Source organism: Rattus norvegicus, chromosome 8 (genome assembly GCF_036323735.1).
Source record: "Rattus norvegicus strain BN/NHsdMcwi chromosome 8, GRCr8, whole genome shotgun sequence".
Taxonomy (NCBI): Eukaryota; Metazoa; Chordata; class Mammalia; order Rodentia; family Muridae; genus Rattus; species Rattus norvegicus.
Genome location: NC_086026.1, coordinates 113,513,003 through 113,530,472, shown reverse-complemented (window position 1 = coordinate 113,530,472; position 17,470 = coordinate 113,513,003). Strand labels below are relative to the sequence as shown.

The 17,470-nt window shown below is 45.3% G+C and overlaps 1 protein-coding gene across 1 annotated transcript in view; it reads right to left on the bottom strand.

The window, feature by feature from the left end:
• The window catches only part of Nphp3 (nephrocystin 3), a 40,472-nt gene that overhangs the window by 10,707 nt on the left and 12,295 nt on the right, over positions 1 to 17,470 (bottom strand). Inside the window, exons 7-17 of the mRNA NM_001191882.1 lie at positions 14,562 to 14,718; positions 13,917 to 13,991; positions 11,780 to 11,953; positions 9,129 to 9,232; positions 8,599 to 8,713; positions 7,172 to 7,315; positions 6,456 to 6,553; positions 5,638 to 5,740; positions 4,632 to 4,714; positions 2,768 to 2,906; positions 963 to 1,127 (exon numbers count right to left, since the gene is read on the bottom strand). Of these exons, the coding sequence (NP_001178811.1) occupies positions 963 to 1,127; positions 2,768 to 2,906; positions 4,632 to 4,714; positions 5,638 to 5,740; positions 6,456 to 6,553; positions 7,172 to 7,315; positions 8,599 to 8,713; positions 9,129 to 9,232; positions 11,780 to 11,953; positions 13,917 to 13,991; positions 14,562 to 14,718 (1,357 nt within the window). The remainder of the gene's footprint in view (positions 1 to 962; positions 1,128 to 2,767; positions 2,907 to 4,631; positions 4,715 to 5,637; positions 5,741 to 6,455; positions 6,554 to 7,171; positions 7,316 to 8,598; positions 8,714 to 9,128; positions 9,233 to 11,779; positions 11,954 to 13,916; positions 13,992 to 14,561; positions 14,719 to 17,470) is intronic.

Genomic DNA, 17,470 nt, shown 5'->3' with positions numbered 1-17,470 from the left:
CTTTCCTGGTTTCCAGGCCAACACCCCCAACCCTTCCCCCCCTCTCTAGATGGGCTTCCCCTCCCCATCCTCCCCCCATTACCGCCCTCCCCCCAACAATCCCGTTCATGGGGGTTCAGTCTTGGCAGGACCCAGGGCTTCCCCTTCCACTGGTGCTCTTACTAGGCTATTCATTGCTCCCTATGAGGTCAGAGTCCAGGGTCAGTCCATGTGTAGTCTTTGGGTAGTGGCTTAGTCCCTGGAAGCTCTGGTTGGTTGGCATTGGACAAACGATTTCTTAATTTTCTTTTTTCTTTTGAGTTTTTGAGACTTACCTCTTGCTGTGTAGCCTAGGCTGGCCTCAGATTTACTAAGCTTCTGCCACGGCCTCCCAGGATTGCAGGCATGTGCCACCACACCTGGGTCCTCTTAATGACTCTTGTGGGTTTTTTTTTTTTTTCTTTTTTTCGGAGCTGGGGACCGAACCCAGGGCCTTGCGGTTGCTAGGCGAGCGCTCTACCACTGAGCTAAATCCCCAACCCTCTCTTGTGGGTTTTGAGACATGATCTCATACAGAAGGGTAGACTACATAGCAGAGGCTAGTCTTGAACTCCTGATCCTCCTGCCTCTACCTTCCAGGTACTGGGATAATGGTAGGTCTGTGTCACTGAGCCTGGCTCCTTTTATTAAAATTGAATCACACACTATTGTTAATTAGAGAGACAGTACATTACAGCAGATCCTTAGAACTAAAGCATCTTGGGTAATAGCTGCCCCACGAAGGCACTACATGCTCAAGTCTTGGACAGGTTTCACATGCAATTTAAAGTCACTCCCAATAAATTCTAATGGCAAACTTTAGGTTTTGAGGTTAACATCTGAAATGTTTAACATAATAGTATAATAGAGCATGGCATGCTACAGTGATACTTATAAGTAAGGAAGATACTTTTTATTAAAAAGATACATGAAACAACATTTACCTGTAGATGTTGAAACCTGAGCAGGCCACAGCTGTAGGTCAGCAGGTGCATTTTGTGTAAACTGTGAACAATGGAGGTCAAAGAGGCCCAGGACATCTCTGGATACAGTTCCATCAGCTCGGACTCACTCACGCCATTGTGACTAACGTTGATGAGGCAGAGAATCTAGACAGAGGACGGAGCACACACAGAGACCACAGGCTACTTCAGAAATCACGGCCAAGGAGTTCTAAAGCTCTTTAACACTTGGTAAGGTTTTATCCAGACTTTTCTCAAGGAAAGAAAGTCGAGCAGCAACCGAGGAAGACATCCTGATGCCAGCCTCTGACCTTCACACAGGCACACGCTGGCAAGTACATTCCCTCATACACGCGTGCAGACGCCACACGCATGGCACGCACGCACACACACACACACACACACACACACACACTCACACCTTAGCCAAAACACTAGGGAAAAAGACAACTTTGCTCAACAAAGTGTCATAGCTTTTCTTTCATCTTAAAGTTCTAAGACAATTTATCAATAAAAAAAAAGAAAAGAAAAAGAAAAAAGAAGGGTTTAAGAGCACTGACTGCTCTTCCAGAGGTCCTGAGTTCGATTCCCAGCAACCACATGGTGGCTCACAACCATCTGTAATGAGATCTGATGCCCTCTTCTGGTGTGTCTGAAGACAGCTACAGTGTACTCATATGCATAAAATAAATAAATAAATATTTTTTAAGAAAAGAAAAAAAGGAAAGGAAAGCCAAACTGAGCAGAAGAACATAGAAACAGGCCTACAGTCACATGTTTATATGTGAGTTTGAGATCTGTTGGGTAGCATTCCAAATCAGAAGAGAGTATACATCAGTTAATAAAAAATAGCAATCAGATAACCACATGACAGAAGGCTAACAAGTAGACAATATTTCCTCACATAAGACTTACTCAAAGCTGTAAAAGGGTTTGAAGGAGACCACACATACAGGTACCACACAGGGGACCAGTAAAGCAGCAAGGAAGTTTTAAAGACACAGCAGACCAGTACTGTTGGTAAGTTTGATTTTTTTTACCAAAATAAAAATTTTTCAATGACTATTCCCATAGATGACCAGGCACGAAGGATAAAGACATCTAATTTGTATTCAGTACGAACATTTAAGGACTTCAGACCAATACGAAAAAGAAAACCTGGGAGTGGGGAGATGGCCCAGTGGTTAAAAGCACTTGCTGCTCTTCCAGAGGTCCCAGGTTCAGTTCCCAGCACCCATACCTTCAGGCTTACAAACATATCACACAGCTCTAGGGTCTCCAGCGCCTTCTTGTGGCCTCCTGGGGACCTGCAGTCACATGTGCATATGCACCCCAACAGACACACATGCTTACACAGAATTAAAAAAGCTTAATCTAAACTTAACTAAAAAAAATGACTTCTAAAAGAAAATAAGCGCAAGGCCAAGAAGGAGAAAAGTCAATTTAGAAAGATGTAAGCATCGGGCACGCTGGGCAAGCTTACATCCCAGCACTGACAAGTCCGGCCCAGGAGGATTGCTGGGAGTCTTAGATTAGCCTGGACTCCAGGACGGCCAGAGCTGTAGAGCAAGACCCCATCTTATAAAGCACAAGAGATAAGACGATGAGGAACCATGAGAAGAGAGGTCCCAGTGATCACCGGAAGACTTGTCCTGAGCACTGGCTCCAGCCACCTGCACGGCCTATGCTCACAGCACATTCAAACTCCAGTCAAACACGGTTAACTTCTATTGCCAGGACTACACACGGGCCCTCAGGGGTCCTCCTGTGCGTTCACTGCCCTTCACCTGTGTCATCCATTCTTTTTCCTTGTCACTTGGCATGGACTCCCGGACGTGGTGGAGAACGAGTCTGTACAGCGACATTGTATCCTGACACTGCAGGCATCGATGAAGGGTTTCAGCTAAGTCACCCGCTCTCCCGGCACTGTGGGAATTGAGAACAGACTGAATTTCATGCAGACTGCCAATATCTGTGAAGAATCTGGGGCGCACAAAACAATGACCTCTATTTTTGCGCTACAATTCCTAATGGAAATTCAATAGGAATACAGAAAGATGATAGTTTTCTGGGGGGGCTGGAGCAATTTGGTTTTTTTCTATTATATCATTTAATTCATTCCAATAAACACATGCTGAGAGTTAATCTATGTCAAGCAATTAGTGTTCACTGTGGACTATAAAAACAAGTAAGGGTTGGCTCTTACCCTCCAGCATGCCACAGGATACAGGATACAGGGGATAACAAGAACCACTGTTAGCCATGCATAGTGAAATTGTACAGAGCCGGGATTTTGAGAACACCAGGGTAGTAAACTAAAGAAATTCAGTAAATGAGCCAGGGCTGTTAGTTCAAGTATGTAACCCTAGCTCCTGGGGGGTGGGGGGCACAAGGCAGGAACCTTCCAAGTTTAAGACTTGTCTAGGGTACAGAGTGACCTCAAGCTCAGCCTCACAACTTAGTGGGATGCCACTGCAGAGGCACGACATTGACCTAGCATGCATGCCACTGGTCTAAAAAAAAGGAACAATAAAATGACTCCTAATGATACTTTGTTATCCTCATAAACTGGCGCCTTATTCAGTCAGGGAACAGATGGGGAGAAATACAGAGACCCGCAGGCAGACATTACACAGAGAGAGGTCTTGGGACACACAGCTCTAAACTTAGGTGACTCTGACAAATTCTTCCTGTCAGAGCTCAGGGAACCCCATGAGAGAAAAGGCAGAAGAAGTGGGGGAGTCAGAAGGGATGAAGGCCACCAGGAGAGCAAGACCCCCTAAAACAACTAAACAAGGTCATATGAACTCAGAGACAGCAGTAACAACAGACTTCCAGCCGTAGGGCGGGCATCAGCCTGCACTAGGGCCTCTGCTGTAGCTTTCAGCTTAGAGCTTTCGTGGGACTCCTGAATGTGTGGACCAGTGGGCATCTGATTCTTGTGCCTTCTCTGGGAGATTCTGGACAAAAGGGGAGGTGGAGAGGAACTGGGAGGAGTGGAGGGAGGGAAAACTGTACTCAGGTTATATCGTGTGAGAAAAGAATCTATGGTTAATGAAAGAGAAGAATAGGTTCTTGTAATAAACACCGTACAGCTGTACGGAGAGGAAACACCAGACGCTGAACTCACTCTATTACCAGAAGTAGCAACGGAAAGACTGGACAGGACACGCCACGGGGAACTTAATTGTGTAAGATTTTCTTTCCATTTCAGATTTGGTGTTCAAAGTGAGAACATGGAATTAAGAGACAAGAAAGCTAGATTCAGTGTCTGTAGGCAAGGCTTGTGTTAGGATGGTTTCTGTTATGACAAATATAAAAACAAAATCATCCTTTTATATCCTTGGTTGAGGGCCATGCAGAGGGAAGCTGTAGGAACCAAAGCCCAACGATTGAATGTTCATGAAAGGTGGATCATTGACGGATACAGAAAACAGATATGCACGACTAGGTTTGTGAACAGAGACGGCGAAAGGATCCTTCCTGATTATGTTATCTTCCACAGTGAGCCACGTCCTCCCGAGTGTTAGTATCACCTTAGAATAGGGAGAAGTCTGAGGCCCATGAAACTCGTGTGAGCAGCCCTCACTTTGCTGAGAGAGTGGACTGCAGCAAGGCCAGCAGGATGGACCAAGGTGGAACACCACTTACCAGGCCAGCATCTTGCTGAAAAGGGTGACGTAGAGGGCGTGGCGGGTCGTGGCTGGACGGCAGTGCTGTTCTAGCATCTTCTCCTACACCAGTTTCCAAACAAAAACAAAGCGAAAGTAAGACAAGTAGCCTGGGACCATCACTCCTGAGCCAGCCGCAGATGTCCCATTCGAAAGAGGCTGTCACAGGGCAGGTGGGAGAGGGGGCCTGGCTATGGCCAGACTTCCAGCTGCAGAAGGAAGATGCAGCCAATATAAAAACACTTCGTTTTTTAAGAATATCTATGCTTAATAATACTATCTACTCTTCCTTAATGACAAAATATTTGTATTGCTTCTTCTATATGTGTCATTAAAAACAATGTCCTGGTGGTGGCGGGACACGCCTTTAATCCCAGCACTCGGAAGGCAGAAGCAGGTGGAGCTCTGTAATTAGGGGGTAGCCTGGTCTACAGAGTGAGTCCCAGGACAGCCAGGGCTACACAGAGAAACCCTGTCTTGAAAATGAAACAAAGCAAAGCAAGACAAAGAAAGAAAGAAACAAAATCCAGAATGGAGGTGACTGGGGAGGTGGCTCAGTGGACTCGGAGCTTGCTACACATGGTCAGATCCTGAGGAACCCGCATTAAAAGGGTGGGGCACATCGATGTGTGGGAGGTGGGGAAGGGTAGGGTGGGGTGTAGACACAGGTGGTCACCTGGAGCTTGCTGGCCATCCAGTTTAGCCAAATGCTGAGGACCGGGTTCAGTGAGACCCTGGCTCAAAAAAATAAAACGAGAAGCCATAGGGAAGACACCTGACCGCAGCCTCGGGCATCCACATTCATGTGCACAGGGGCATGCGCCTGCAGACTCACAGGTGTACACACATGCCACACACACGTTTTTATAGGGAATCGTTATTTACCAAAATAACTACTGAACCCTTAATTTCCTCCCTGAGAACAGAGCACCTATATGGAGTTTTAAGTCTTCCCTCAGAGAAAGCACTGAAGTGAGAAAGCTCACCTGTTCTCTGTTCAACTGAACGTCCACGGAGTGGCATTCTGCCGTTATCATAGATATGGCGTCTTTGGGGCTTAAAGGGTCGAGATGCAGAGTAGGCCACAACCTTTTGTTTAAAGAGGAAAAAGAGAAAATATATTTCTAACAACACCACAAAGGCCAGCAAGCACCCATTATAATGTTAGATGAAGTTACTTTATACTGTCTGTAAAAGAAACATGGAATCCGTTAATCACATTATTTAAGTCACCCTAAGGTTTATCATTACATCCACCAGCAGTCACCTCGGAGCCCTATAATCTACATACACGTTAGCTGGGAGGGGAAACAACCTGAGCTCTACGCCCAGCACTGGCGTGAAAGTAGGTGCCGGCATGTGGCGCTCAGGAGGAGCCGCAGTTCGAAACGGTCTCTTATGGGTCAAATGACTAGGGATAGGGAAAATCTTACGCTTGTGTGCAGAGCACAGACACACACAGATCTGTTTACAGATGTACACGACGTACAGTGTATGCACACAGCATTCCTTAAGGAGGCATGTTTGGGGGAAGAAAGGTTTTTTGGTAGAAGAAAAAGACAAATTTTTTTTCTGGGTAAAATAAATAGGATAAGGAATACCACCTGACAGAATTCAACCCTTCTATCAGGTTTCTGAGGGTTGGCAAAAAAGGGAGCTCGCATCCTAGAATAACAGGTATCAAGGCTGCAATTTCCAGGCTGCCCAGCCTCTCCAATTTCCTCACCCACAAATTTACCTGCTTACTTGGACTTACAATTTGCAACCCTCCCAAGAAACAAATCCCCTTCTGATTTGGCCATACCTCCAGGCGGTAGGGCAGGTCTCCACATTCACGGAAACAATGACTCTGACATTCACCGGCAGGGGGTCGATCAGCCACTTCATGTGCTTCTCCACTTGCTGAAGAACATACAACAGAAGTCACGTGTAAGGACAGCGCTTCAGAGCAAGCCCACAGCTGTGCAACGGGGTAAAGCCTCAGTACACTTTCCGTATCATTAAGGATACAACTCTTATTCGGGAATGGTTTATCCTAGGTTGGAAAAACACCGTTATCACCACATTTAAATTCTGGACATTTAAGGAAATGTCAGTGCCTTAAATCGATGTCAAAATAGGGATGGGCAGTGGTGGCTCAGGCCTTTAGTCCCAGCACTTGTGGGGCGGAGGCAGGTGGATCGCTGTTAGTTCTGGGGCCAGTCTGGTCCACAGAACAAGCTCCAGGACAGCCAAAGGTATACAGAGAAATCCCATCTCAACCCTTCACCCCCCAAAAGTCAAAATAAATACTTTTTGCTAAGTGTATGATTTACTTGGTGCTACTATCTATAAGCATACAATTCTTTCTTTCATTTATTTTTTTTTAATTCAGACACATCTCGCCCAGAATTAAGTAGAAATAAATGGAACAGCATCATCCCCTTCCCTGAAGCTCAGAACTGAGACGCCTGCTCTCACCATTCTGGTCCCCTGGCCTCCGAGAACATTGGCTATTAGAAGACACAGTGAGAGCGGCACCTGAACTTGGTCTATGGAGTCGATGATGATGATGATGCTGCCCTGATGCCGAGCGGAGAGCTTCTCCAGCCAGTGTGGAAATTCCTCCAGGAGCTTGGCAGGATCCAGCGTCAGTGCAGAAACTGCCCAGAAGTGCTGCATCAGCTGCAGGGTGACAGGGTGACATCACGTAAGAGGTGAATCAGCTGAAAGTAGCAGGGGGACTTTTCCATCCTCACTGTGTATGACAGCACTGACTCCTCACAGGGGTAGAATCAAGTACTGTGTGTGTGTGTGTGTGTGTGTGTGTGTGTGTGTGTGTGTGTGTGTGTGCGTGTGCGTGTGCGTGGGCCAGGGTGATGCTGGGTATCTTCTTCAATTGCCTTTCCACCTTATCTTTTCAGACAGGTTCTCTCACTGAACCTGGAGTTCACAGACTGGCTAGGCTAGTGGCCAGAAGTTCCACAGACCCTCCTGTCTCTGTCCACCCCATCATACTGTGGTTACAGACATGCATGCTGCCATGCCCAAGTGCTTGCCTGGGTGCTGAGGATAGAAACTCAGATTTTATTCTTTATTGACTCGGTCTTCTTTGCAGACTGTAAGTCATAATTTTTTAAATTTATTTACTTTTATCTTATGTGTATGAATATTTTACCTGCATGTAAATATGAGTACCATGTACATGCTGTCCCCATGGAGACCAGAAGAGTGTCTGATCCCCTGGGACTGGAGTTACAGACGGTTGTTAGCTGCCAGGTGGGTGTTGGGAGCCAAACCTGGGTCCTCTGTAAGAGCAACAAGTGCTCTTAACCACTGAGTCATTTCTTCAACCCAAGAACTATATTTTAAACCTTACACAAAACCAAGATAGCTTGTCATAGGCTGAGTATTCCTTATGCAAGATGTTTGGCACCAGAAGGGTTTCAGATTTCAGGTTTTGGGGCTCTGGGCAATATTCACATATACATAATGAGTTGATCTTGGGATCAAGGTTAAAGCCTAAATATAAAAATCGTTTATATTTCATATACATGCTTTACAAGTAGCCCGAAGGTAATTCTGAGCCTTTCAAAGTGAGCCAGTGTTTTAAGTGACATGTCACATGAGCTCAGACAAGGAATTTTCCACTGGAGTTGTCATGTTGATACTCAGAAATCTTCAGACTTTCCCTGGGGCTGGAGCTCAGTGGCAGAATGCTTGCCTTGCATGCACAGGGCCCCAAATATTCAATCTTCACTGCTACCAAAAAGTTTTAGATTTTGAGTCAGTTCAGATTTCAAATTAGTTCATGTTCTACCTATGACACCAAAGTTTGTTTATTATTATTATTATTGTTATTATTGTTATTATTGTTATTGTTATTGTTATTATTATTACTATTATTATTAATTCAGTCCCAAAGAGCTTCAGAATCTGCATAACATCCAGATGACTCCACATCGTACCTTCAGAGTCAGACGCTTGATAATCAAGGAGGACTCTGAGCTGGATGACATTGGCCTCCCCACAAAATGAGACAGGATCAGAGTGTTAGGGAAATGCTTCTGCTGCAGCTGAATCCTGAGAGAAAAACACGGGACGTTTTATGGTCCTTTATGGTCCATAACAACAGATACACAAAGAGCCAGACATCAAACATTACCCCAGAGTCCTTAATTACACGGTTAGTCACATTGCAACGAATAAGGAGATTAACGAACTCCCTCTATTTTTAGAACCTTTTAAACTAATTGCCTAATTTTAATTACAAGATGATGTTAATTAACATAAAATGTTAATATAACATTTAACTAAGAGTATGCTGTTAGAGGAGGTGGATACAGGAAGATCAGGAGTTCAAGGTCATCCTTAGTTACACCGGGAGATTGAAACCAGACTACTTTTTGCTACATGAGACCCGGTCTCTAAAAGACAAAACAAAACAACGAAACAAACAAAACAGTGAAACGAGTGGTTTAACTGCACCGGGTCATACCACTTTGATAAAAGAAGGGACTTTCCAGAACCTGGTCCTCCAGAAACCAGGAGTGGTGGGATCGGGGCTGGCGCCACCACCAGATCATCCAGGCGCTGGTAATACTAGAAATGACGAAAGAAAGAAAAAACAGATTTATATTATGAGACTGCATATGCCTTTGATCACCCTCTGAAGACACGAGAGAACGGCGTGTGAGAAAACGAACTTGGTGCTGTGAGAGCGCCTGCAGGGGCACCGATCCGTACACCGGAGCCTGAAGTAGCAAATGGGCCAATGGCACTGCTGTAAATGAGTGTGAGGGGCAGCATGGATTTTGGTGGGGTTTTTATAGTGGTCGGATGTTTGCTGAAACACTGCAAAGAGGCTATCACATTACACTGGAGCCTCTTGACTACAAGGAGTATCCCAGAAGGCTGTGCGAGCCCAAACAGCAACCCTCGATTTGCTGAACAGAAGAATGCATGTGGAGTTCCAGAGTTTGCTTTAGAGGCTTACTAAGAATGGGTCCAAACAAAAGCATGCTTCTTCCTCCCCCCACCCCCTGCCTCAGATAGCCAGGCTTGGACAGACTGCCTGAGACCTTCATGACACTGAATTCTATGCCAAGTCCAAGAATTCCATCCTTCCTTCTTGGGCTTTCCCCAGCCACACAAAAGTAGCTCACACCCGGAAGGCTGTGCTCACAAAAGTGAAATGCCATAATACTTCTTAAGAGCGTCCAGAGCCAGCTTGGCACTGCTGTGCCTACAGACATCTGACTGATGATGAAGCTTTAGTATCTTATGGCAGGCCTTAGGCTGGCTTCTTGGCAGTAAAATCTCCAACTGTGGGAAACCATCCTTGGTGGACTCTTCATGCTTGTAGTATCTAGGCACAAATCAACTGCCAAGGAACCCAAGTGGTTCTCATAGCAGTGTCTGAAGGAACAGGGGAGACATTGTTGGTTTATTACCCTATCAATCCCAGTGGTCACTGTCCTACAGAAAACCCACTCACAGATCTACTGTCCCCACACTGGGGCTTCTTACTGAAAGGGGAAAAGTCTCAGATGTGGACCACAGTTCAAATTTCAGATTTATTCCATGTATACTCATGGGGAAGTCATGTCAGACTTCCATTTTTTCTTTGAATCCATAGCATTAGGACCTCTGTTTAAAAAAAAAAAAATCACTACTTGGGGCCAGAGAGATGGCTCAGTGGTTAAGAGCACTGGCTGCTCTTCCAGAGGTCCTGAGTTCAAATCCCAGCAACCACATGGTGGCTCACAACCATCTGTAATGGGATCTGATGCCCTCTTCTGGTGTGTCTGAAGACAGCTACAGTGTACTTATATGTAATAAATAAATAAATCTTTTAAAAAATCACTACTTAATATTAATCCCATGGCAGCCTCTAAGCTCTGCTTCAGGGACCTCATCTGGCTGAATATTTGGGACATCGTCCAAAGAAGACAGTGGCACTACCCATCCCGCACGTACGAGTATGAAGGTCAACTTTAGAGTGGCCGGGGAATTGAAAGAACCAAGCAACAAGCACAGTTTAAATTCTAAGGGCTCCATAAAAATGCAACTGTTCATGTTAATTTCTGTGATAGCCTTTAGAAATTAAATTCAAATTAGACTCAAATTGAGATGGCTCAGCCCCTTAAAGGTTCTTACCACTATGACTGACAGCTTGAGTTCAACTCCCAGGACGCACATGGTGGATGTGGAGAGCCAATTTTCTCCAAGTTGTTCTCTGATTGTTACTTATGCACCATGGCATGCATGCCCTCCCTCCCACACACAATACACAATGCCATACACATTTAAAACTGGTTTGTATGTTAGTTTAAGTACTTTTTAGCTCAGAAATGCTTCTCGGAAGGTAACATGTTGTTAATCAGTTTAGATGTTTATAGATCCTGATTGGACCCAAACTGAACGTCTGATCTGCCCATTTAGTGAACCACCAGAGTTTGTTTCCTGAACGTTTGGTATGTTAATTCTTTTAACACTTGCGAAGAGCTGAGAGCCTGGTCTTACTATCGTCCCATTGTCACATTTCCTAGCTCGATCTCGGTGAGCTGCAGGTGATAGCATAACGGGTGCATAGCTGATGAATCCATCATCAATAAAAATGATTGGTGTTCACAAAGATATGTCACATTGTCTTCCTATGATACAAATCTAAGCACATCTCGACATGGGTCACGCAGCCTTGAGAGCAGGTAAAAAAGCCACGAGCCTGAATATGCTCCGGTGAAAGCATTAGCATATGAAAGCCTACAGGCTGTACCTTATTTTTATTATTAATTTTAGTGTGTGTGTGTGTGTGTGTGTGTGTGTGTGGTGTTTGTGTGTACATGCAGGTGTGTACACAGTGTTTTCTGCTATCACCTTCCACCTTATTTTTGGAGGCAGGGTCTGTCCTTCAGCTCAGGTTCACTGATTGGCTAAGCTGACTGACCAATGAGCTGCAGGACTCTGCCTGTACCTCTGCCCCCACCGCACTGGAGTTACTGAAGGGAGTTCCTGCTCTGGACTTTTCACACGGGTGCTATGGATCTGAACATGGGTCTTCATACTTACGTGACAAGAGCGTTGCCAGGGGTGCCGTCCCCCGAGCCAGCCACTGAAGTTCAGTGGACCGAGGGTTCGGAAGTTTACCTTCTCAAATCCCAGTTCGTGGGCGGAGCTAGAAGCCCGCTGAAAGGCTTCTATCTGTTCTTGCTCGTCGTGTACGTCCCACAGAACATCCCCAAAATCATCTTCTTCTGGACTGGAATCCTCACTGCCCCCATCCTTCACCTCCACGTCTGTGTTCTCGAGGCCAAGGATGTCCTAAGTACAAAGAACCAGTACCAGCGAGCAAGTGAAATTCGGAGACCTCGAAGCTGGGGCCAGCTGAGGCGCATAAGGGCAGACTTAGGCTTGTAAGAGTTATTATAAGTACCTCTGAGAATTAATTTGTAACCATAGAATCCTAGTGTAAAATGAAAATACTAAAAACATAAAGAGTTCCTCTCAATGAAAGTAAAATCAGGGTGTTTGGTGGGATTTGTTTTCTGAAAAATGTTATGTAATTATTTTTGGCTAGTGAATGACTTTTAAAAAGTGTGTGTGTGTGTGTGTGTGTGTGTGTGTGTGTGTGTGTGTGTGTGTGTGTGTGTGTGTATGCGCGCGCGCGCCTACGTTCATGAATGTGGATTAGGGAGGAGGACAGCTTTGGGGAGTCATCCTCAGGAATACTTATCTCCTTTGAGACAGAGTCTGTCACTAGGTCCTCACCGATTGGGTTTGAGTGAACCTCAGAGAATCCTCCTGTCCCTGCTTTCCCAGTGCTGGGATTACAAGCACACACCATCATGCCTGGTATTTTTAAGTGTGTACTTGGTCTTCACCTTAGATCCTCATGCTTGTGAGACAAATGTTCTACAGACTAAGCTATCTCTTCAGCCCCATTAGTGAATGACTTTAAAGACTTCACCAATGCCAAAGAAATATGGCCTAATATTTAATTACCGAGATGGAACCTACCTCTTCTCTCTCTCTCTCTCTCTCTCTCTGAGACAGGGTTTCCCTGTGGATCTCTGGCTGTCCTGGAATTACTCTGTAGACTTTGAACTCAGAGATCCACCTGTCTCTGCTTCCTGAGTGCTGGCATTAAAGGTGTGTGACACCAAGGCTTCGATTGAGATGGAGTTTCTTGCCGTCAAGCCTTTCTGCTGTCACATTTAATCTCCCTATGGGATCACTGAAGACACATGGATGATAAGTATGGTTCACTTCATGGCCCTCATTCATCTCACTTATCTCCGTTCTAAGACTGTGAATTTGGAAACCTCAGAATCATCTGGGACATCTTTGAACTGGAGGACATGTAACTGTGCCACCAAGTGTCTTACATTACATTCTGGGCTCACTCTCTTCAGATGACAAATCTCTCTATCTTCAATCCAATTTAATTAGAAAACGGAAGCCAGACGTGGTGGCACATGCCTTTAATTCTAGCACTCAGGAGGCAGAGGCAGGCAGATCTCTGTGAGTGTGCGACCAGCCTCCGAAGTGAGTTCCAGGACAGTCAGAGCTGTTACACAGAGGATCTGTCTCAAAAACCAAAGCTAGACAGGAAGCAGTGTAACTCCCTCCTTCTCAGAGAAGGTCTCTGGCTCCTGGAAAGAGGGGAGCATCCTCAGGGGAAGCAAGGTTCCCACTGTGTTCACTTTACTTGGAGATAAAGGTGTCTCTGTCTTTTGACCTTGGTTATTGGTATTTTTGCTGACCCAATTCTGAAATGGTTTCTTTGCATAAAAAAATCATCTCAGGCATACTACCAAGCAGCTATGGAAAAAATAAATGCCTGAGATTTCAAAGGATCCAGCTCCAGGTGCCTCCACGGACTACGTTCCCACTCTTCTGAAAGGTGCTTTTGCCCTCTCTGTGGCTGTTAGGGATAGCAAGGTGGGGGACATTTCAAATCTGTAAAAATCCCAGGTATACACAGAACACACAGAGCCTCTTTGTGGAGTAAAAGGTACATTTGTCCTCAACTGCCTCCTCTGGATTTTTGCGTTTTTGATACATTTTACACCTAACAGGTGTTGAAGCCCTGCGTGGGGGGCAGATCCTGACAATACCATGTTCTCATTCCAGTAACAGCCCCCAAGAGAACCATGGTGCTCTCCTGGGGTATTGTTCTCAAAAATGACACTCAAATAGTTTTGTTTGGAAAACTCTTTTTTTTTTTAAAAAAATTACCATGAGGTTATTTTAGAAGAAAACTTGAGGAGAAAAGCATATTTACCTGTTTGATAATCTTTTCCACACCCATGTAAATCTTATACACTCCCTCTGAGAGATCTCCAGAGTGTTCGATTATCTAGGAGAAGGAAACACAGTAAGCCCAGTAACTTTTTATTCCAGCAAGTTCCTTACGACAAAGATACTATATTGTGAACTTGTTGTTAGGAAGAGGAAACTGAAACTTGCCTCAGGTCACACAGGGATTCAGTATGAACAATGTATGCGTGCGCGCGCGCGCGCGCGCGTGTGTGTGTGTGTGTGTGTGTGTGTGTGTGTCCCGGCATCTCTCATCTAGATGGCTATACCAGGTCTCAGACCTCTCACTGCCCTCCCAACTACTCCATTCTTCATACAACACCAAGCAAATCACCAACACACGTCCACCCCGGTCCTTGCCATTCTGCTCAAAGCCAAACAGACCTCACTGCGAGGGAAAGAGTCCAGGTGCTTGAAATGATCCCTGAGACTTTTCAGGATTGACCTCATTGGGCCTCAGGATTGACCTGTCCTGTATGTCCCCTCTCTGCAGATGCCCTGGCTTCCTTTGCCCTTCCCCTCCCGGCTCTGGCCTCATCCCTGCCTTCCCCTCCCAGCTCTGGCCTCACCCCTGCCAGGCATGTCCTCTGACGTGGCCCCTGTGTCTTACCTTGGCTTTAGTGGTCTCGCTTAGGTTAGAAACCTGATCCAGTAACCGCTGGACAGAGTCGGAAGTGGCTTTCCCGTCCTCCAAACGGTGGTAGATTAATCGTAGTTTTCCTTCTGGGTTTTGCAGAAAGGCTTCTTCACAGTCTTCCAGTAAAAAACTAGGTGGGAAATTGTCATTTCAGAGGCTACAGAGCACCGTGGCAGCAGAGACATAGGTGACCAGCCTCAGTGCCCAAACAGGCTTTTACCACAGTGACAAGAGCCCAGCTGCTGAGGAGGAAAAGCTTTCCAAAGAATATGTGTGTGTGTGTGTGTGTGTGTGTGTGTGTGTGTGTGTGTGTGTGTGCGCGTGTGTGTGCGTGTGCGTGCGCTCGTGCCTGTGCCTGTACCTGTACCTGTGCATGCCTGTGCGTGTGTGCGTGCCTCTGTGCCCAGAGGTCAGTGTCACATGCCTTCCTCAGTCTCTCCACAGTACCTGGAGCTCACTGAGTCAGCTAGCCTAGCTGACCACAAGCCCCAGGAATCCTTTTGCCTGTCTCTCCTTCCTCTGTGCTTGAATTACACATATTTAGAGCAGCACCCAACTTCTATGTAGGTTCAAGGATCTGGGTCAAATACTCTAGTGGAAGGAAAGTAGATGGCACAGGTGACACAAATAGGTCACTAGTGGGTAATTACTGAAGTCAGAGAGGGCAGAGGCCAGTTGGTGGGCTGGCCTTCTCTGGAGGATCCAGCCAGAGGGTGGGCTGACTACTTCGTGAGGTAGAAGGAGCCAAAGTAGTGAAGCTGAGGAACAGTGGGAGTGGATCAACCATGGGCCGAGAGCTCCCACATAACTACATTCTGTGAGGCGATCTGTAGGTGATCTGGCTAAAAAAAGGACTGAACAAATCCAAGAATAGGTCCCAAGGTGTACTAGAAGGTGATACAATTACTCCAGGGCACTGAAGACTTCCCCAGGAGAGCTGTTTCTTGAGAAGGCTGGATGGCATACTGCAGTGAACCAGTGGCCGATGCCTCTCTGAGCTGCCAGCCAGGCTGCTGTCCAAGGGACAGCAAGCTTTCCCCTCTCCTCAGGGCCCAGTGTTCTTGGTGACCCCAGCTGTGTAAACATTGGGGAGGCCTGGTGAAGGAGGCCAGCTGAGCCCATTATTTGGGGGATTCCTATTAAGCCACAAGTATTCCTGTTTCCATCCCTCACCGTAAACCGTGCCTGCCAAAGGGACGGAGCCAAATGTGTACATTACAGAGCCTCCATGGACACAGTGTCAGAAGTCAGCTCCCCTCTGCACCCGCTCTGGTGAGTGACAGTGGGGGGCACACACCTGTGCTCCCCACTGAGCGTGAGTCCCCCACTCACTTTCCTTATCTACCACTAAGTATGGTGTTAGTACAGCGTGCTCTGAATCCATTCACCTCTTACCTAAAGGTTTTAAGGACGGTTTTGGTACGTGGGTACAGAATGATTCAAGGGCCAATGAATGGTGTATGTGGGTCCCATATGTACATAAGGAGTAAATTACTGATCAGGAAAGTTCTCTCCCATGAAGCTTCCAAGCTGTTCAGTGGGTACTTTTCTAGCTTTGCCTTTGGGAAGTGGAGGGAGCCAGCCAATCAGAGGTGGAGGAAGCCGAGGGTCCAGTGACTGTATTTATGGTCTGAGCTTATCACCCCTGTTGCACTTCTGTATTTTTGTTAATGGGGACGGAGGCTCCTTGGGGATGGAAGCCAGGCCTCATACATGCAAGGTAAGTGCTGTACCACTGAGCTACACTCCCAGTCCCAACTACCATGCTTCTTGGCAGTCCTAAGAGAAGCAAATGGTGAAAACCATGTAATGAAATAAGGGAAATTCAACCAAAATAAAGCCAAAAAAAATTGCAAGAGACTAAAAAATTCTGATTTGTTAAGAAGAACTTTTAAAAAATCAACAAAAATTTACTTAAAGTGGATAGACAAACAATAGAAATAGAAAATGAATGAGAGGGCAACTCGAGTTGAAAATCAGGAAGACAAAAATGGATGTGAAAAGCATAAAGATTCCAAACAGTATCTTATTAATGAGTAAAAGTCTTGACGATAAAGAGAAAAGGCAAGATGGCTTCAGAGATTAAAAGTAAGAATTAAAAAATAATTTAACAACAAAAGGCATGTATTAGCAAGTCACATAAGATACAGCCAAGTAACACTAGGTATTAAAAATGATACATCTTTAATGATATGCTCTTCCTGTCACTATTACATAGGCTAATGATTGCTGGGCATCAGCCCAGCCTATTGGGCAGATTTCCTGCAGAATCAATATGAAGATGTACTTTTCATGTAGCAATGCTATTTAGATGAATTGATGATTTCATAATTCCTGATGATGATTTTATAGAACTCCTAAATTCATACAAGTAATTTCAAGCCCCCTGTAGAATAAAAACTGCAAATAGAGCTCTGTAAAGCTTCATGTGCCATGGGCTAATTGCACTAGGAAAAGAAAGCAGGCTTGGAACAAATTTACAATCAAGGAAAATGTTCCTTCCACGATGGAAATGAGGCCACTCTCTGGTAGCTACAGGTCATAAACTGGGAATGGGCAATTGACTGTAGGTGCAAGGACAGAAAATAAGAGATGGGCAAGTTTATATAAGACTTCAAAATAATAAGACAAGGTAAATATTTTGTCTTTTGTCAAAACCATGCTTACTTGTGACATAAAAACTATTGCTTTAAACTTATAATGAACTTGTGGAGTCAAAAAATACATAATGAATGTAATGGCAAGACATAAACAATTCTGTTGTAACTTTTTAAGCCTTATTAACCTATGATGTGAACTGTGGCCTTAAACTTACTGTGAATGTATGAAATGTAATGCTTAAAAACATGTGATCAGTTATCCTGAGAAGGTGTAAAAACTAA